General features: G+C 43.5%; 1 protein-coding gene across 3 annotated transcripts in view; it reads left to right on the top strand.

Annotated features, from left to right (window-relative positions):
* The window catches only part of ARHGAP21 (Rho GTPase activating protein 21), a 195043-nt gene that overhangs the window by 24718 nt on the left and 148701 nt on the right, over nucleotides 1–21624 (top strand). The window contains exon 1 of one of the 3 annotated variants that reach the window (XM_014569653.3): nucleotides 19700–19956. The exons of 1 other annotated variant lie outside the window; for it this stretch is intronic. In XM_014569653.3, coding sequence (XP_014425139.2) covers nucleotides 19873–19956 — 84 coding nt within the window. In that variant the 5' untranslated portion in view covers nucleotides 19700–19872. Of the gene's footprint in view, nucleotides 1–19699; nucleotides 19957–21624 lie in introns of those variants that run through there. One more of the 3 variants, XM_014569652.3, reaches the window with a different exon arrangement.

Here is a 21624-nt window from a genome sequence, read left to right as displayed (position 1 = left end):
GGTGAGAGGGGGAGGCAGGCAGGTGGCAGAGACTGTGCTGAGGGCAACTGGTTTTTAAACCAGCTCCCACCAGCACCAGCTCTTGTTCTGCCCTCTTCCCTTGCTGCCTCTGATGCAGTCAAGTTGACTACTCACTCACTTCTCTCAGATGACTGGAGCAAAGACTTGGGAGGTACAGAGTTATGTTAAGGTTAGATGCTGAAAGTTTCTTCAATGTAAAAGTTACAACATTTTGTTAAAGGAAAGTTTAATTTGTACAGAAACTCATGACTTAGCCCTCCATTCCCAAAGTTGCCTCTGCTGTTTTCTACTTGCCATTGACAAGAGTTTGTGTATCTACGAACGGTGGGAGATGGTTTCTTACAGCTAAACTTGGAATGCTTGCCTTCTGCAACATGCTGCTTAGATCAGGGGTTTTCAAACCTTGGTTGTGACTTATAAGGGCAGTTGCTAGCTGGCTGCGAGACCCTTTGTTTACTCGAGCTTCCACAGTTACAGGTGATTGCAGTTCCCATTGGCATTCCTGGCCAATGGCCGCTTCCAGAGGCAGTGTTTTGCTCTGCACCGCTTCCCAAAGCTCCCATTGGCTGGAAATGGCGGCCCATTGCCAATGGAAGATGTGATCACCTGTACCTGCAGAAGCACAGGTAAACAAAGGGTCTTGTAGCCAGCTAGCAACTTGCCCTTATAAGCCTCAACCCAGAGTTTGAAAACCCCTTGTCTTATAGCTGAAGTGGTGATGGGAAGGCAGGTAGATATGTTCCTATTATGGAAAAGAACTGGATTAGAAAGAAGTCATAGTTTGTTCCATAGTTGTCTGTTGCGGCTATTCTTGTACTTTCCTCTGAATCATCTGGTACTGTCTACTTTCAGAGGGCAAACAAACCTAAGATGTCTAGTCTGCTATGACTATTCCTATTGCTTAAGTTCTTTTAAAACAGAGTAAATAACTTGAGAGATGGCCTTTGATAGCCTATATAATAGGAGGGAAAATTTCCCAGATACCAGGCAACAAATATTAAGCAGCAAAAAAACTTCTATAAGGAAGTAACATTGGCTCTGATTCAAATATGAATTTTTAACACTGTTGTCCATTAGTAAGAGTTCCTTGCAATATGAGAGGTGGAGGAGAGCAAACAAATATCAAACATGGTAAGAGGATGCTGAAGAACATATTTAGGATATGCTTCAACACGACTTTCACGTCCAATGAGAACATGGACCCCGCCTTGGAAAAACGAGGGTGAATGACAGAAACATGCAGAATAATAAAGAAGCCATAACTCTCAGAAGCCTGTACAGACCCGTGCTAGACTGAAACGAATGGCAGAAAGTGGTTGGATACCCGATGCACCTGAGGGAATAGGAGAATAAAGAGAATGAAGAAAGAGAAAAAAGTAGTTGAATAAAGAGAAGGAATTTTTCCATAGGAAATATAAGCCAGAATAGGACATCCAGTTTTTTTTTTAATTAAAGTGCATATTTCAGAATATTAGAGAGTAGCTTTGGGAAACTCCTGTATGACTCTGCAAAGATCATTTTTAATAAGATATTACAGGTTGGACCTCCCTCTCATCTGGCACTGATTGGTCCCACATCAGGGATTTTGCTGGACTAGAGGTGGTCATTTCTGGCCCCCTCCCTGCTGGCCCCTGGCTGCCAGCCCCTTCAGGCTCTGGCCCAACTGCTGCCCTCCTAGCTGAGTCCCTCCTCTTGCTGGCTCCGCTGCCCTGTCAGCCATCACTGCTTTATCAGGGAGCTCCGCCACCTCTGCTCTCTGGGCTCCCACTGCTGTGCCAGGCAGCCCACTGCCTATGCATGCACTGGGCTCCTGCTCCAGTGCCTGGCAGCTCTGCTGCCTCTCTGTGCCAGGTTCCCACTGCAGAGCCTGGCTCCTGCTGTTGCTCCGGGCAGCCCTGCTGCCCTACCGGTCTGCTCACAGTCAACCTCTGGAACTTCTTGCCACAGGATGTGGTAAAGGCTAGGACTTTAATAGGGTTTTAAAAAAAAAAAAAAGCTAGATAGAGGTTAGGTGCATCAATGGCTATTAGCCAGGATTGTTTCCCTAGCCTCTGTTTCTCTGGAGGTGGTGACAAGGGAGGGATCATTTGAGGATTACCTGTTGTATTCCCTCCCTCTGAGGCATCTGGTATTGGCCACTGTTAGCAGACAAGATCCTGGGCTGGGTGGACCGTTGGTCTGACCCAGTATGGCTGTTCTTATGCATCCCCTGCCCCAGGTCTCAACTCCCTCCCAGACACTGTACCCCTCCTACACCCTTCCTCCAGGCCAGAACTCCTTCCTGCATCCACACTGCCTCCCTGACCCAGGTCACAAGCCCCTCCTCCACCCTGATAGATCTTGGAGCCTCTGACAGGTGATCCTGTCTGGTTTGGCCAAGAGGCTATGAAGTGTGGGCACTTCAGCTGCCCCTCCCTCCTGCCCTTTGCCTTGGAGCTGTCCCTTCAGGAGCCTCCTGCTTTCAGGGCAGGCTGCACCCTTCTCTTGCTTTGTATCCTATCTCCATGGAGAAGAGAGGGGGCACAAGACTTGGGCAGGGGAGCGTTTGCTGGCTGCTTTTCGAAGTGGTTTAGGGCCAGGACTGGGGTGAGCCTGCCTTCGCTCCACTGTACCACTACCCAGAAGCTACCTGAGGTAAGCAGAGCCCACAGCCTACCCCATTCATGAATCCTCTCCTGCACCTCACGGCCCTTCCCTAGCCCCAAGCACCCCTGCATCCAAATTCCCTCCTAGAGCCTGCACCCAGAATCTCTCCTGCACCTCAACTGCTTGCCCCAAGCTCAGTAATTAGCTCATGCTGTATTTGTAATTGACTCTGCCTTCTGAGACACTGAACTTTTGCAAGTCAAGAGAGTTGAAATTCTTTGACAGATTATCCTACTCTATTGGGGTTTACAATGGCTGGTCCTCTCCTCAATTAAGTGGATTAAGCAAAGACAAAATGTTTTTAGAAACTATCTCTTGTGAAAGGGTGGCAGAATATTCACAACAAACCTACTGTATGTTCTGTAGTAACTACCGAGGGTGGAATTGTTGACTTGTGTGACAAGCATAGTGCCTTTTGGATGTCCATGTCTAGTTAGAGTGTGAGTGTGAGTGTGTGTAAAAATATATATATATAAAAAATAAATTTAAAATTTTCTGTCCCATAGCTTTTGATTGTAAGCAACTAGTGACAAACAGTGCAGCCAATAAAGCTAAAATTGCAGGTTTTCAAGAAGATCATATGACTGATGGCTGTTATACACTTTTTCTACGATGCCTTTGTGAGGGCTGGTGGGTCAGTGCGCATCTGTATTTAAATGTAGGGATGTAAACGAGTTGTTGACTATATGATCAACCGATAAGCCTAGGCTTATCAGTTAATCTTCTTGATTAATCAAATTCCCCCCTCCCCCCTTGCTGCCTCGGTATCAAAAGCAGCAAGGAGAGGGCAGGGGGAAAGAGGAGCCGGTGCTGGGAGGAGCCTGCTTAAAAGCTGTGTCCTCCCCATCCTCCCCCCCAGTACCAGTTGTGCTGTACCACCTGGCTCCCTTTGTAAACCAGCTCCTGCCTGCCCCCCTGTGCTGCTACCTTTGACACAGGGGCAGCAGTGTGGGGCGGCAGGGGGCTCCCTGGAGTGGGGCCGGGAGCGCACTGGCTGCTGGTCCCACCCCCTGGGACTATCAAATAGTTGTGTAACTGACAATATTTTGTGGGTTACACAACTATTCAGTTACCCAACATCTAATATGCCTATTTAAATGCTTGTCTGTTTTTGTTGCAGCCTCATAACTCCTCCTTCCTGTGTTTGTGCTTTGCCCCCACCCCCCCAAAGAAATTCAAAACAAAACCATAATTATCATAAATTGATTCTTGGATTAGTAGGCACTGATGGTTTTATTTGTCTTGAGAGAATCAGGCTTGAGGCAGAGTGCACTCTACTTGGGTAAAATCAGGGTCTGTGTTCTAACCGTCAGGCTAAGTCTACACTTAAAACATTAAAGTGCTGGTGCGGCAGTGCTTTAAAGTGAAAGTATGGCCATAGCACCAGTGCTGGGGAGAACTGGCACCAGCATGCTATATAAATCATCTAAACGAGACACATAGCTCCCAGCACTGGGAATCTGTTCACACTGACGCTTTGCAGCACTGTGACTGGTTGTGCTCCGGAGGTGTGGTGTGTTTGTTTTTGTTTTGTTTTTTAATACCCCTGAGCCAGAATGATGCAGTGCACTAAAGTGGCAGTGTAGACAAGGCTTAAGTAAGAAATCTTCATTTTTAAATGGACTCTTCAGAAGAATTCTGAAAGTAGAAAATGTTTTGAACTTCTACTGTTACCAAACCACCTATCCTTATTGTAGTGGAACAAAATGCTACAGGAAAAAAATCTTTTTGTATGAGGATTTGACAGTACTTTCTTCCTAGTCATTTTCGTTATTTTTCAGTTGCCTGTAGTAAACAAGTGGGTCAGATATACTGTGTGAATCTTTCACGATCAACAAGGGGAGCAGATTCCTAAACATAGGCGCACACACAATTGTAAAAACTGCAACAATTGGGTTTTACAGGGTTAGGTGTAGTACTAATTCTAGCTTTTCTTTTGCTAGCACCCCTTTTAAGTTTCTCTCCCTTGCAATATCCCTTGTAGTATTCTGTGCAGCTAATTATGCAAGCAGCAGCAGTTGAAATAACTTGTGCAGTTGCTCTTTCTCTCAGTAATTATAGTTTTTCATTTTATTGGTGTATGTCTTATACAAAATAATATTTACTCACTTGGTAATGATTAGATTTACACCAAAAGTGGCACCTATGCAGGCTCTGGAAGCCCCTTTCATAAATTATGAAAACAAAATTTGATCTGCAGCAAAACAGTCTGCCTTCTCCCTCTCCCAGATTTTTCTCAAAGGCCCATCTCCTGTGGAAAAATAAGTTGTGCAGTGTGCTCTGAAGGTCGAAAGACTAGGGCTATTTTGGCCTAATATGTGGGAAAGTCTGATAAAAGCTGAGGGCCCTTCATGGATAAAGTATATTTAAGTTATAGTTCCAGTCTAGAAAACACTTATGTGGGACTGATACTCTTGCCCCTATTTTAATATCTTTGTCAAGTGCAGTGGTTGCAGAGAAGGGCGTTTGTCCTATTCCAGACTGAATTTTAGTTTGGCTTCATCTTTTCTCAGAATACCCATTTTGTTACTATATAGCCCTTTGAAGAAGAGGGGGGTAACTGAAATTTGGTCAAGCGGATTAGTAAGAAATTATTCTGAAGCTTCATCAATAAGCTTTACCATCATGATTTTTGCCAAAACGGAGCAAGGCTAGCTGTGCTCATTAGTGTTAACTGTAGAAAGTCTCTAATTAGGTACTGCAGTAGATAAAAAGTAGAACTGATTTTCTTGAGTTGGCGTCTCCGTTAATGTTGGAAGTTGGTAGGAGTTGAATTTCAGGTCAGCTTTTGGGTGGCTCCTGATAGAGAATACCACAGTTCTACATTGTAACATTTTATTGTTCAGGAACTTGAAGGTCACTCCTCATTAGCTTGTTTCTCTGAAGAGTACAAAAAATATGAGGCGAGGGAAGGTAAGATGAACATGAGAACAACACACATTCTTGTATTTTTGTCTTTTGAATAAGTATGACAAATTCTGCTGCTGTGGTATCTGACTTTGGTTTAGGATGGTGAAATTGAGCATGTGCAGAAGTGTTTGGGACAGGGGCCTGAGTAGTTCGGTTGAAATCAGTGTAATTACTTGGGGTAGTAAAGTTTACGCATCCATGCGCATATTTCTGAGATCAGGTCCTTAAATAGCACTTGTATGTGGCGAGTACAGCTAAGATTTATGAATGAGTGATGAGATTTATTAATGATGTAAGACAGTGAGTCACAGCTAGGGGTACAAGTTGGTCTTCCTGAGGGCATGTCAATTAGGGATGTTAGGAAGCGAGTAATTAGCTAATTGTATTGTTGATAGAAATTCTATCGACTACATGATTATTCGATAAGGGAGGAAGCCTCAGTCAGTCTGGGAACTACCTCCCACTGTGGCTCTGCAGATTAAATATAGTAAGAGCCAGGTGGGCAGGCAGCCCCTGTCTGTAGCAGACAGGGCTGGCTGCAGAGCACCCATGAAGGGTCCTAGTGAGGAGCTGGGACCCCCTGTGAACATGGGCTGCTCTGTGGGATATGGAGCAGCCCCTGCCCTGTGCCTACCATGGGCAGAGGCTGCTTCGTGGCAGACTCCTCTGCCCTTCCCATTCCCCATGCTGCTGCCGCCTCTATTGGGGGGGAGGAGGAGACAGGTGGCAGTGCGGAGACGGTGCTGGGGGAGCCTAGCACCGGCTTCCTCAGCTCCAGCTTCTCTTCCCGCCCCACCCCCCCAGCTGCCTCTGACACAGAAGTAGCAAGGAGAGGAGGATACGAGTAGTTGATTCAACTAACTGATAAGACTGGTTAGTTGACTACTTGACTACTCCCGTACATCCCTAATGTCAACTCATCTAGGTATTTGTCTGGTTTTACAACTAGCTATATAAAAAGTACCAGAAAAATTTGTGCAAACTAAAATTTCATACAGAAAATGACTTGTTTATACTGGGTCTGTACTATACACAGAGCATAAGTATATGCACTCCCTGACTTACAAACATCCGCACATACAAACTAAAGCTCACCTGCAACCTCATGGGAGCAGACAAGAGGCACAGGTGGTGGCAAGCAGCCCAAGTGGTGGCTGGAGACTCAGGAGAAGCAGAGGGTGATTAGGCAGCCAGTGGCTGAGACAAGCAGTGCTTTGAAGGGGAAAGTGCTTTTTCTCTCCAGCTGCAACTATTTCTACTATTTTTTTCATTGCAAATATACAGTACTGGAAAATTTACCCAGCATTGCTTGGGTCCTTACCGCAAATAAGTTTTGTTTTTAGGAAAATAAAATGAAAATGTACATGAATCATTTGAATCATTGTTTTGGGGTGGGGCTGGGATGACGGATTCAGCATGTATCCTGCCATGGGGAGAGAGGAGTGCGACTATCCCAGCCTCTGTCACGGCAGAAGCTTGGGGCCAGGCGGGAAGTGCCTCTCTGTGGGCACTGTAGCTCCAGTGTGCACAACCAAGAGAGATGGTGTACACTCCTCATCTGGGCAGGTCCAGGTTCATCTGCTCCCTGAGCTCCCCAAGCAGAATAAGGAGTGCCACAAGCCACTTTCCCTTCACTCCCTGCCAAAGGAAAAGAGCCAGCCATGTTCCCGGGGGAAGGGAAACGGAGCTTCAGTTCCCCGTCCATGTTCCTTAAAGGGTGCCTGGTGGAGTAGGAGGCCTAGTGAGCCCTTTTCACCTGCACGGTGATTCTTTTGTGTGTCATTTTTATGGGAAGAAGTCCCATTCCATATCCTGTTCTCCTGGCACAACAAAACCCTTACCTTGCTTTAAGTTATGATAAGAGGAAACTGTATATCAAATTTGATGGTCCCATTTATTATTATTTAGGAGGTGTTCTTGAACAGACAGACACATGGACATACACATTCTCTCAAATGTATAGTAGATTTCAGCTCAGCTACTTTATGGGGTTTAATAGGCTTATGTGGACTAGCCTGGGAACTGAACTACCATTTATAGCAGGCCTGGGCAAAGTATGGCCCACCAAGCCACCGGATCTGGCCCACGGAGGCATCAGGAAGCCCCAGGCAGGCTCCCCAGCTAGCCCAGCATGCCGTGCAGAAACACAGCTGTAGGGCTCCCTTTCTGTTGTAAAACTGGAGGGGAGGGGGGAAGTTTTAGGTGCTGCCCCACCCCCAGCACATTCCCATTGGCCAGTTTTTGGCAGAAACCAGCCAATGCAAGCTGCTTGTTGGAGTAACAGGCAGCCAAGAAGAACCACGCCCCCGTCTTCTCCGCTCAGTTATTAATGAAGCACATAGCCAGGCAAGCAGGCTGGCTGGGAAACATTTTAAGCTCTGCAGGCAGGCAGGCTAGGGCAGCTGACAAGTCTCTTGTCCACAGCCTGCTTCTGGCACCCCAGCCCTTTCCTGACCCAACTCTCTGACCCCTCCCACTCAACATACTCAAACCTTCTGTCCCTATCTTACACTCAGACCTCCTCCTAGATCTGGCATCCCAATATCCTGCCCCAGATCACAATCCCCTCCAACTCTAGGTCACATCCCAAACCCCTGCATTCCATTCCCCCTGCCCTAGATCAGAACTGCCTGCTTCATCCCAACTTCCTCCCAGACCCCAGTCCCTTTACCCCAAGCTCTCTTCTGTACCCAACCTCCATCCCAGACCTCGCATCTCTTCCATTAATTTCATGGTAGAGTGCGGCCCTCTACCACTTTCCAAAATTTACCCCCATCAAAAATTATTGCCTACCCCTAATTTATATAGCATTGCTTCTATGGGAAAATGTGTTCTAAGTTCTAAACAACTGACTTATGAACAAACATTTGGAACATAACCCATTCATAAGCTGGGAACTTCCTGTACAATATTTATGATTTGAGAAAATAAAAATGAGAGAGTAAGAAATGTTTCAGTAACAGTGTGTGGAGGTGCTCTTGTATTTTTATGTCTGATTTTATAAGCAAGTAGTTTTTAAGTGAGGTGAAACTTGGGGTCTGCAAGACAAGTCAGATGCTTGAAAAGGGAAATACAGTAATTCATCACTTAACACTTGCCAGCTTAACACATTTTCGCAATAGCACGATTTTTTGGGGGGGAACATTTTTCAAACAACACGATCCCTCAACACGATTTTCTCTAGGGCCGGCCGGTGGGCGACAGCTGCGCAAGGCTTCCCCTGCCTCCCTGCAAAGCTGCAGAAGTTTGCCGCTCTCTGTGCCCTTCTCTGGTGACCCCCACTGGCTGGACGCAAGGCGCAGCTGCCGCCAGATGCAAGCCCCTTCCCCTGTCCTTCCCTTCCCTTCTCCAGAGCCAAACACCTCCCCTCCCTGCTATAACCCAGTCCCCTTTCTCCCCCAACCTTATGTTCTAGTCCCAGCTGCTAACAAGTGCAGGCTGGAGCTGCGAGCTCATGTGCACTTGAAATGCAACCCCCACCTTTTCCATTATTTTCAATGGGAAAATTGACCCCACATAACACGTTTTCACTTACCACGATCATTTTCTGAAACGTATCTACCGTGTTAAATGAGGAATTACTGTAGTAGTCTGGAAAGGTTCCTTCAGACTGAGCTTTTATTGGAGCCTTAATCTGGCAATAAGGAAAATCCTGTTTTTAGGTTGTTTTATTATCAATTATGAGTGGGTTTGTGAGTGTGTGGGGTCCCCCCCCAGAAAAAATTTTAAACAGTGTATGTAAAGCAGTCTGTTTTAAGTATCTTTTTGGAAGCACAAGCCCTTGTCTCAAAATCAGGGCCACTGATGATTGCAAGTGAGGGAGGGAAAAGGGAGCCCTGCTCCTTCTGCCTGAGGTCCTGCCAATTCCAGAGTGTGAGGTGTGGAGCAGGCTCTTTTCAGGGCACAGCAAAGACTATCCTCAGCCCCGCTCAAAATGTAACCTTACATTGCTGAATTTGAAATGTAGACATGATTCTACTTTTCAGGAATAATCAGAGTTGCTGATACTTTTATTCAATTCTGGTATCTTTAAATAGAACCTAACAGCTAAATTGAGAATTTAGAAAATATAAATCCGTGCTTCATAATAATAATATGAGATTATTTACATACTTCCCTCGAAGTACTGAGTCTTTTGAATTCTGCGAGCTTTTTGCAGTTGGAGCCAAAACTTGATTTTTCTTTTTAGGAGTGAACATTTAAGCTCTGATGCTGAAATAATGCTCATTAAATCCTGAGGAAGGTATTTTTTTTTTCCTTATGCCAGATGAAGAAGCCTGGAACTGTAATGTGGCAGTGCTTCTAGTAGATGAAAAGGCCAGTATTTAGTTTACCCGTAGCTTTGTTTGTGTCTTGCATGGGCTTTTTTGCTCTCACAAAATGCTTGTCTGTCATCTCATGGTGAGAAAATACAAGAGACTTTTTAAAATTCTGGTACAATACAAGCATTCAGTGTCATGTGGAGTCTCTTTCATGCTGTAGATAATTGCCTATTATATAATGATAAATTTAGCCACCTGGAATGATATGTAGAGCAGTTTCTAGGGTTTTTAATCATTCAGAGCCAGATTACAGTAGAATTTCTGTGAATGTTTTTCATTCTCTCTCAAAATGCTCTATAACGAATTAATTTAATGAATGAAATACTGGTAGCTGTGGAGTGTACTTTCAAAGGCCCAAAACCAGTTTTATGCTCCGCTCTCATTGAAAGTTAAGCACTAAACTACCACTGAACATCTCTCTGCAGACCATAGAGTACACAGTGATGACTTCGATATTAGAATTTACTTTGTTGTTAAAGCATTGGTTAGAAAATCAGTAATTCTGCAAAGAGAAGTCTGCAAAGCCTTCCCCAACAATTTTGTTTCCAAGATCAGGGTCTTTATCTCTCCTCTTTCCAAAATTGCTATGGCATTTCCTTCCCCCCTCCTTGAACTTCTGTGTCGCTCTTGACAGATTTATATGACAATATCATACTTGAAAGATTTATTTTTATTACTGCTAGGAATTTAATTTCAGTTTAAATTGTTTTAAAAAGTTAAGGGAAAGCATCAAGGTTCTTGGGTGTATCAAGGAACAATATATAGAATGATGTAGAAGCCTAGAGAGGAAGGGGGGGTGCATGGGGTTAATGCTTGGAAAGAAGAGTGAGTCTAGCTGGAATAACTGTAGTTTAGTATTGAAGAAAGGGCAGTTGGTGCAAAAATTTCGGGGGGCAGGGATCTAGTTGTTGGAAACTAGTGGTTTCTGCAAGATGGACATCCCATCTGGGGTGGTTCTATATAAAGTTGGCTAGCTAGCCGGATACCTTCTCAGTATTGGATATATTAGTTGGCCTTGTGTTAACTGGAGTAAATATAAAGTTTCAAATAACCAGGTAATTGGTGTTTAGTGATTTTTTTTTTTCCCAAATATTTTATCAGTTTTACTTGAGCAAAGGAAAGTAGTTGGGTAATAAAAACACAACTCTTCTAAAGTAACTTGTGAACTTCAGAGTTAAAGAGCATGTTAGAAAAGGATTCATGCTTCTCTCAAAAGTGAAGGAAACTCTTTTCTTTGTGTGTGTGTATTAGTTGTCACTGAATTAATATTTAGTGGAAGAACAGAAATTTGCTCAGAGGAAGAGGGTTTTGACTTTAAAACCATGCACATTCTGCACAGCAGAGTAGTGCTACAGTTACAGTAGGGATATTACATTGCGGTTAATTTACTAGTCGAATAGTCGATGGAATTTCTATCGACTACTTGACTAGTCGATAGGCACTGCCACATTCCTCCTTTGAAATGTACAAGACACTGGGGCTATTGTGCATTTCGAAGACATGGAGCCTGGGGTCAGCTAAACAAAGTTCTGTATTCATTCATATTTTTCCCAGTATTTCTAATCCTGCACTGATGCACATCCACCCACCCCAGGGCCAGGAAGAAAAATATATGGTGCACAATGTATTTAAAATACTACACTACAGCTCTTCAGAACTTCTCTAAGATGATTTAGGAATCCAAGTGTGAATTTCTTTTAAGTTTTACCCCCCAGCTGACCCCGGGTTCCGAGCGACATATCAGCAGAACCCAGGATCAGCTGGGGATGCTGCCTTGGGGTTTCAAAGCAGCAGCGCCTCACAGCTGATCCCTGGCTCAGCTGTGCGGCTCGGCTACTTTGAAGTACCCCTTCCCCCGCCTCTTTGCTGCCTCTATCTCATAGAGGCAGTGGGGGTAGGGGAGCAAGGGAATCGACTAGTCGACAGACTATGCGATATGCAAATGCTTATCGGATAGTTGACTAATCCTTAACAGCCTTAATTTACAGGAATAAATGAATGAGCAAGGCTATGAAGGGAAAGGACTACAGGCTGCCACTACTATTGCAGTCTCATTGGAAATCTGGTTTGAGTTTATTTAGATCAAAGAACTGAAATCACAGGAGGACAAAAATAGAAAAAAACATGGAGGGAATTTGTGGAATCTGTCCATTGCTTAATCAGCTGACTATATCCAGGTAGAAAGGGCATCAGCTGGCCCCAGAACAGAAGGGAGAGACTGGTAGAATATAATCCTCAACTTCTCCATCTACCAGTGAAGAGTAAACACCCAGATTCCTATCCTAAATCTTTATTTGTGAAAGGCAATTTTTTTTTTAGAGGATGAGGTTAATATAGTTTGATTGGTTTGGTCAAAACTCCATTAGGCTAGTTGTCAAGAAAACAAACAACTTGATAAAATGTATCTATAAGTGCAAAGCAATGGTAGGCCTACCTGGTTATCAGACTTGCATTTTACATACCTCTTTTGCATCTTGTTGAGAAACCCAGTCCACATGCAGCACTTGAGCAGCATGATGATTTCGTTGGGTACTGTGATTGTCTTATTTGTGGAGTGTATGCTGTGTTGTCTAGTTTAGCTAGTCAGGTATTTGCTAAATTTTGGCGCTTTAACCTGTTCTAACTCTGGGGATAGGGATATGGAAGCTCCCATGGTTTTTAACTGTTGTCCCTCCCCCAAGTAGAAATTACAATGTGGAAGTGAGCTATACTACAAGATTTCATTAAGTAAGTAGCTCAAGGTCTGGCTTTGTATGCTTCCTGTGAACAAAGAATTCTCTACAGAACAAAAAATGTGTAAGAAAAATGATGTTCTGGCATATGGATTCCCTACTTGGATAAATTTAAAAATGCACAAGGTTCTTAAACAATGGCTGTTTCTGATTTTGTTCATAGTGATTTCCAAATGTGACTTTTAAAATGATTTTATTTTGCTTGAAACAAATGCTTACAAGCTGGACCAGCTCCCACCCCACTGTAGGCATGGGGATGCGCCAGTCCTGTAGAGCCTGCCCTGGACGGGCTGCTCCTGATGTCCAGAGCAGTCTGTCTGCCACAGGCCCCTACTGCCCCCTTTTAATTGGTTAACCAGTATGTTTAACTGGTTAACCAATTAATTGGGATTTTACATCCCTAACTAGAACCCTGGTGCAAATTATTTTTTCACTGAAGTGTTCAAACTTTAATGAGTGCTAATAATGCAAAAAGCCTGTTTCTCTCTGCAGGCTTGAAATAACACCAAAAATCCTTAAAAGTGCTGCTTAAATCTTAATTTATGAGATTACGGGGAGGGAATGTGGAACGCATTCCCAGAGACTTAAATGAATCCGTGCTTTGAGATCTCTTGCAGCATTGGTCAAGTGGTTCAAAGAGAATGTTCAGCATTCCTGGGAGTCTTATGACAAAATGTGACCGCATTCAGAAGTGGTTAGCTGTGAGCACTCATAGCTATGGCTACAACAAGATGTTTACAGTGGTGTGTATGATTTAGGATGCATGCTTATGGGCCCTATATAATGTACCATTTAATTTCTTTATGCAGGAACTTTTATGACATACAGACAATTTTGCTATTCTGCATTTCAAGAAGTAAAACTTAAAAGAAATTCACACTTGGATTCCTAAATCATCTTAGAGAAGTTCTGAAGAGCTGTAGTGTAGTATTTTAAATACATTGTGCACCATATATTTTTCTTCCTGGCTCTGGGGTGGGTGGATGTGCATCAGTGCAGGATTAGAAATACAGGCAGTCCCCGGGTTACGTACAAGATAGGGACTGTAGGTTTGTTCTTAAGTTGAATTTGTATGTAAGTCGGAACTGGTACATATTGTAGAGGAAACTCTAGCCAAACATTTCTCCAGAGCTCAGTTTTATTCTCCCACACCTCACTTCCCTCAGTCCTTTATTCTTAAGCTGAGGTGTCTGCTTAGAAAAGCCGCTCCACGTCTCCCTGGTCTGCTGGGGGGAAGCAGCTAGTGCGGGGTTGCCTCACCCCGTTTGTAAGTAGGGATCCGATGTAAGTCGGATCCATGTAACCCGGGGACTGCCTGTACAGTAAAACTACCATTAGTCCGGCATCCAATGCTCCGGGACTCCTGATGGTCCGACACCATCAGGAACCCGGAAGTACTGGGGCAGCTGGACAGGCTTCCCCCATTCAGCTGCTGCTGAAACTGACCAGCAGCTGAATCGGGGAAGCCCGGAGCAGAGCAGCTGGGGTGCTGCCGGGTTGGTCTGGTAGCGCTGCCCCTTGGGGCTGCGGGACCAACCCGGCAGCACCCCAGCTGCTCTTGGGGACGCCTGGGGCAGAGCAGCTGGAGTGCTGGCGGGTTGGTCCCGCAGTGCCAAAGGACAGCGATGCGGGACCAACCCGGCAGCACCCCAGCTGGTTTGCCCCAGGCATCAGGATTCAGCCACTGCTGAAACTGACCCAGCAGCCCTCCCCAGTAGATCAGGATCCACAGGTAGATCTTGGAGCCTCTGCCAGGTGATCCTGACTGGCTTGGCCAAGAGGCTATCAAGTGCCAGCATTTCAGCTGCCCCTCCCCCCACTGCTGCTCCTCTCCTGCTCTTTGCTTTGGAGCTGCCCCTTCCCTTGGGGAGCCTCCTGCTTTCTGAGCAGGGCGGGGGAGAGAGAGAAAGGGCACTTTATGTCAAGGTGCTCCCTCTACTATCCTGTATCCTTTCTCCACAGAGCAGAGAGGGAGGTACAGCAGGAGTTGGGATGGAGTTTGATGGCTGCTTTAGGGAGTGATCCAGGGCAGGAGTGAACTTGCCTTAGCCCCACTGCACCACCACCCAGGAGCCACCTGAGGTAAACAGAGCCCAGCTGGAGCTCACATCCCAAACGCCTACCCCAGTCACGAACCCCCACCTGTACCCCAAATCCCTGTACCCCAAGCCTCTTCCCTACCCCCGAGCACCCCTGCATCCAAACACCATCCCATAGCCTGCACCTAGAATCCCTCCTACATCCCAACTGCCTGCCCCAAAAGCAGCTCAGAGCCCCTCTCGCACTCTAGATCCCTTCATCCAAGATCAGAGCCTGCACCCCAACCCTCTGCCTCAGCCTGATGAAAGTGAGTGAGGATGGAATGAGCAGGGGCAGGGCCTTGGAGAAAAAGCGGGAAGGAGGTGGGGCAAGGGTATTTATATTTGAGGTAGATCTTGGATTGCACTTACATTCAAAAAGTGATCTTGTGCTTAAAAAGGTTCGAGACCACTGGGCTATGGGCTCAGTGGCCCTACCGCCCCGTGGACTCCAGCAGCCCTGCCGGCTTCTTGGCTGGACCAGCTCAGGCCCTGGTGCCCTGTGAGTTCTGCTGCCCCACTGGCCCCACCAGCTGGCTCTGCTCCTAGCCACCAGCTGCCTCGGTGATGGGGCTCTCTAGTCCAGCCACATCTGTGGTCCTGCTGGACTACAGATGTTGCCGGACCAGAGAGTCCCGGACCCCAGAGGTTCAACCTGTACTATTTGTAGATTTTCACAAATATGGTGGCTGTACGAATCATTTCACTGAATATTTATTAGGGTATTTGGATGAGGTTTTTTTTTTTTTATAGGTTTGCAATATTTTCTGAAAATATAATATAAAATGTTATAGCTGTTAAAGTGTAGTAGAAAATTTCACATGCATTGTGTGTTTGTGAATTGGTTAGCCATAGTGTGAAATACAATATTTTCTTTTTGAAGATGATGCACTGTGATGCTTTGTTAACTTGCTGTTGAGTTTGACTTTGTTATTGAGAGACAAGTCTCAAGAGTGAATGGTAACTTACCCTGGACACAGCTACCATGGAGAGTATCTCCAAAACAGAAGTAATTGTACCAAATGAAAGGAGATGGATTATGAACTGATTTTACTTTAGATGTCAGATTGAACCCTGAGAGAGAGAATCCCAGTGACTTAATTTGTTAATCATTAATAATTTTTCAGAATAAAAATTTGGAGAATATTCTAGTTGTTTCACACCAGTGATGTAAATTATGTGTGTGTATACACACTAGTCTCTATATTTAGGGAAATGATGAATTGATTGTTACTCCCTGTTGCAATCTAAATTTTTGTATTTGACATTGAATCCTTGCATGTTACATGGTGTATATTTGAAGAGCTGCTGATGTCTTATGGAAAACTTCATCCTGTCTTACTAATCTATTAGAGTTCTTTGAAGGGGTTAACAAACATGCGGATAAGGGGGATCCAGTAGATATAGTATACTTGGATTTTCAGAAAGCCTTTGACAAGGTCCCTCACCAAAGGCTCTTGTGTAAATTACATGGCCATGGGATTAGAGGGAAGGTCCTTTCTTGGATTGAGAACTGGTTAAAAGACAGGAAACAAAGGGTAGGAATAAATGGTAAATTTTCAGAATGGAGAGGGGTAACTAGTGGTGTCCCCGAAGGGTCAGTCCTGGGACCAATCCTTTTCAACTTATTCATAAATGATCTGGAGAAAGGGGTAAGCAGTGAGGTAGTAAAGTTTGCAGATGATACAAAACCGTTTAGGATAGTCAAGACAGAAGCAGACTGTGAGGGACTCCAAGAAGATCTCACCAAACTGAGTGATTGAGCAACAAAATGGCAAATGAAATGTAATGTGGGTAAGTGTAAAGTAATGCACATAGGGGAAAAATAACCCCAACTATAGGTACAGTATGATGGGGGCTAATTTGGCTATGACAAATCAGGAAAGAGATCTTGGAGTTATCGTAGACAGTTCTCTGAAAACTTCCACGCAGTGTGCAGCGGTGGTCAAAAAGGCAAATAGGATGCTAGGAATTATTAGGAAAGGGATAGAAAATAAGACCCAGAATATCTAACTGCCCCTGTATAAAACTATGGTACATCCACATCTTGAATACTGTGTACAGATGTGGTCACCTCACCTCAAAAAAGATATTTTGGCCTTGGAAAGGGTTCAGAAAAGGGCAACTAAAATGATTAGGGGTTTGTAACGGGTCCCATATGAGGAGAGGTTAAAGCGACTGGGACTTTTCAGTTTAGATAAGAGGAGACTGAGGGGGATATGATAGAGGTCTATAAAATCATGAGTGGTGTGGAGAGGGCCGATAAAGAAAAGTTATTTATTAGTTCCCTAAATAGAGGAGCTAGAGGACACCAAATGAAATTAATGGGTAGCAGGTTTAAAACTAATAAAAGAAAGTTCTTCTTCACACAGCATGTAATCAACCTGTGGAACTCCTTGCCAGAGGAGGCTGTGAAGGCTAGGACTATAACGGAGTTTAAAGAGAAGCTAGATAATTTCATGGAGGTTAGGTCCATAACAGGCTATTAGCCAGGGGATAAAATGGTGTCCTTGGCCTCTGTCAGAGGCTGGAGAGAGATGGTAGGAGACAAATCGCTTGATCATTGTCTTCGGTCCACCCTCTCTGGGGCACGTGGTGCTGGCCACTGTTGGCAGACTGGATACTGGGCTAGAAGGAACTTTGGTCTGACCCAGTACGGCCGTTCTTATGTTCTTATGTTATGTTCATAATACCATTATCTTTAAGAACTATCCTCCCTCTACAGTATAATTTATCTAGTTTGTTCATTTCATTTTATTACAAGAGATGCTTTCATGAAAGTAATATTTGGGTCCTGCTGTTCATTACACATCTTTAAATCAAAATAAAAGCTTTCATTTTGACTGGGAAATTAAATTCTGCATCAAGATTCCTAATCTGTGACACTTTCAATGCAACAAATGGAGTATTCTCCAGGAACTTCATTTGAAAACTAATTCAATATGTAAAAAGAATCTTAACTTCAATTTATTTCATACCATCACCAACCTTCATTTTTTTAAGTATACCAAATAGTCTTGTGTTGACTGTGTGAAACTGTATTGTAGAATTTGTCAAGAGTGAAACTTGCTGTTTGAACAGGTTAGCAAGGGGTACTTGGGGATTTTGGTAAAAAATGTAAAAGGCAAGGGTGCAGTAAAACTTAGCTTAGTTTTAGGTTTGTGCCTTTAGGTAAATGGGTTACAGAAGATCAATTTCTTAGAGGACTACTAAGTGACACTTTGATCCAATTAAATTTTATTCAAAAGAAAAATGAATAGTTAGGCATAAATTATTATTACTTACACAATACAGGTTGTACCTTCCTGGTCTGGAAGAAGACACTACAGGACTGACTGTTCATATTTTTTTGTCTTACCAGTTTCAAATAGGTTTCCTAGGTGCCCTCTTTGTATACATGTTGAGAAACTGAAAAGCACATTCAGCAGATAGAGCTTTTGGTTTTAAGGTTTCTTGACCCATTGTCGATCATTACATTCAATCCATTTACATTTCCTCATCGTTATTTTACTTAAAACCTAGGGGTCTTTACTAGTAAATCTTCTGTGAAAATATTTGGGTTTCTTTCAGAAACTATTTAATCAGTTGAGAGAATCATCTTTCTAAAGATAAAGTTTTTGTGGTGTACTAATTGGGCATGTTCTTTTTTTGCTGTTTTCAAACCTAAAAACTTTGAAGTGAGGGGGATAGGTAGGGACAAGGTAGATACTTTTCCTTCTACACTTTTAATAATCAAAATGCATGGCTGCTTTTGGTATTTGCCCCAAAATTGTGGGCACTACAAGTCTGCTTGGCTGCTACAGCTGCATTTAACATCTTCCTTATTTCCATATTTTTCAGTTTCAGAACTGAGAGATTTTCTCTTTTTTTGGCAGCATGACCGCCACCATCTTTCTGTATATGGAGAACTGGACACAGTTAAGAGCCAGTCAGTACAGGTTGGACTTCCCTAGTCTGGCACCATCCGGACCTGACAGGTCCTGAATGAGCAAATTTGCCGGACCAGGGGAGGTTCCTGCTACTGGCTCCCAAGCCCATTGCCTGTTGCTGACAGGCTGCCCCAGCAGGCATTGTGTCTCGCCCTCCCTCAACCTGAACCTGTCAGGGCTGCTTGCCTAGCTGTTGCTGGATTCTTGGGCAGCAGAAGCTCTGGCTCCTGCCACAGGGCTCCAGCACCACACATCTGGGGCTGCTGCAGGGCCCTAGCCCTGCACTCTGGGGGGGCTACTGTGGGATTCTGGCCCTGTGCTGCCACAGAGCTTGACTCCAGCCCCGTGCTCCAAGAAGCTGCTGGGAGATTCCAGTCCTGTGCTGCCGCGGGGCTCCAACCACAGACCTGAGCTCCCAGAGGCTGCTGCAGAGCTCTAGCCCTGCGCTGACCTGTGCTGCCAGGGGACTCCAGCCGAGCCCCGGGGGCTAGTAAAGGTTACCATGGGGCTCTGGCTCCAGTCTCACACTGGCCCAAGTCAGGCTGCTGATCCTATTGGCCTGGCCCTCCTGACCTTAGGCTCATGGGCTTCCTGGTCCAGAAACATCCATGGTCCTGCCGGATGACAGATGTTGCCAGACCAGAGAGTGCTGGTTTTTGGAGGTACAACCTGTACCACTTAATTCACCTGAGAGGCTTCCATTCAACTTTATGAAGGAGAAATTTGGGATAAGTTAAAAGGATTTTATTAAAACAATATATATTCTAAGGTTGGTCACTCTGCTGCTATATTTTAAAACAGTATTGGCATGTAAGGTTCCATGAGCTTTGACAAAACCTTGTCACTATTGTTTGGATTTTTTTTTAAAAAAAAGGTTCAGATACATAAATGTTAAGTTAAATACAATTTGTTACAGCTAAAAGGCCCTTTTCTTTAAGAGCCAAAAAGAGCAAATGAGATATCATCTCAGGATTTATTCTAGTGAGATTTCTTAAAAATTGTTTCTGCCCCCCCCATCTTTTCCCCAAGAATGAATAATTTAGATGTACCAGAATGTATTTAAGTGCACTAAACAGTTCTGCAATTTGCTGTCTTGCTGACTTGACAGATGGGGAGGGAGGAAGGGGAAAGTCCTTGTTCCTGAATCTCATCACTGCATAGCTCTGATGCTGTTGAGTACTATACATACAAAAGCTGAGTCAGAGCAGAGAAGCAACCTGCGCTATAGGCAGACATGGCCCAATTCAGGATTTTAGACTGCATGATCAACCACAACTGGAGTTTGATATGTAACCTGTATTGTGCTTGGAGTGGTCAGGTTTGTCTATTCACTATTTTTACTGCTTATGTAGAGAGTTTTTTATTCTTATTTAGTAAAAAAGAAAAAGCTCCAAAACAATCTCCTCCCCCATCCCCCAAGAATCCTGTTAGAAACATCTGTAAAGTAAGGCTTACCTTTAACCATAGAGTAATCCTTTGTAAATGGTAAACAGTTGTGTATCAAGTATGCTTTATTGTATCTGCTTGCTTTTTTTTTTTTATTTTTTTTTATTTTTACAGACTGTAAACTGTTCTGGCAAAGGATTCAGTTTTGAAGGGCTAATGGCAAATTGCAGAAAGAATGCAGCATATAATGGATAGTTGAGAGAGCAGAGAAATGGGGAAAAAAACCACTAAAACCATTTTTAAAAAGTAAAAAAAAAATAATTTACTCTAACATTACTTTCAACTATCTTGTCTATTTTGATAGAAGAGAACAGTGTTTCCCTTTATTTAGGATAGAATTGCCTGTCATTACAAGATGAAGTTCAGATACATGGAACTATGTTTTTAAAGCATATAAACTAGAATTCTTCCAGGAGACGGTCTAATTTTTAACAGGGACAACATGGAGCCCAATAGAATACTTTATGGCATAATTGAGGAGAAGCCATGGAATGGGTTTTGGAAGATGGTTGGGTTTGTTTATATAAAGTGTGATTTCTCCCTCCCCCCCCATTATTTATCTAGTTGTTAGAATATTTTCAGAGCAGTTGGTTTTACTTTGTGACAGACTTCATGCAAGTCACTAAAAATAAGACTCTAGGTAATGCACATATTTCACTACCATTCCTGCCTAATGTAGGGGGGAAATGTTGCTATTTGTTTGTATAAACCTATAAGTTTATAGATATCTTGATGGTTAAAAAATAACACACAGGCTTCATTAGCCCCTTACATCTCCTTTTAAAAAATTATAAATGGTCTTGAACACCTTATTTATACCGAAGTACTTTTTAATTAAGCAGATATATTGTGTGTTAATTAAATCACTTTTTTTAACAGATACAGATTTGGACAATAGCTGTCAATGTCTCCATTTCTGTGCTAAAGTAGTCTGTAAGACCTATTGAGAACTATTCATATTTACAGTCAGCTTGATTAACTCTTGCCCATATTTTTATCTAGTAATTTGCAGTTGAAAATGTAACTTTGTTGCTTGCTCTCTTACCTCTCCAATACTACCTTTTTTTACTAGCTTTTTATGTATGTAAGAAAGTGCGTCATAGCTGGGCTTTTTGCCAGGAAACTGAGTTTTCTCAGGAGGTTCTTTCATAATGTGGGGAATTTCAAGGAAGGGGAATCTTGATGTCTTATGGTTTCAAGGACTCAACCAAAAAAGCTAACGTTTTACATTATGGTAGTAATGGACTGTAGGTGCTTAAATTGTCAAGAAATGATGAATGTTTCTATTAAGATAAACTAAACACATAATTGAGCCTCTTTTCTCTTCGGTTCTCATTATATTCTCTACAGTGTCTTATTACATTTCTGAATCTATTTTGATTTCTAATCTAGTTTGCTCATAGGAGGCAAGAAATCACCTGTTTAGAGTTCAGTTATCAAACACAAATCAAAGCTTACAACTGCTACCTGTACTTCAGAATTCAAAAAGACTAAAGAAAAGGGGTGGAATTATCACATTTTATTTAAACATTCTGACTAT

The sequence above is a fragment of the Pelodiscus sinensis genome, chromosome 2 (genome assembly GCF_049634645.1).
Source record: "Pelodiscus sinensis isolate JC-2024 chromosome 2, ASM4963464v1, whole genome shotgun sequence".
Lineage (NCBI taxonomy): Eukaryota > Metazoa > Chordata > Testudines > Trionychidae > Pelodiscus > Pelodiscus sinensis.
The sequence above is the reverse complement of the archived record's forward strand: the minus strand, read 5'-3'. Positions and strand labels throughout refer to the sequence as shown.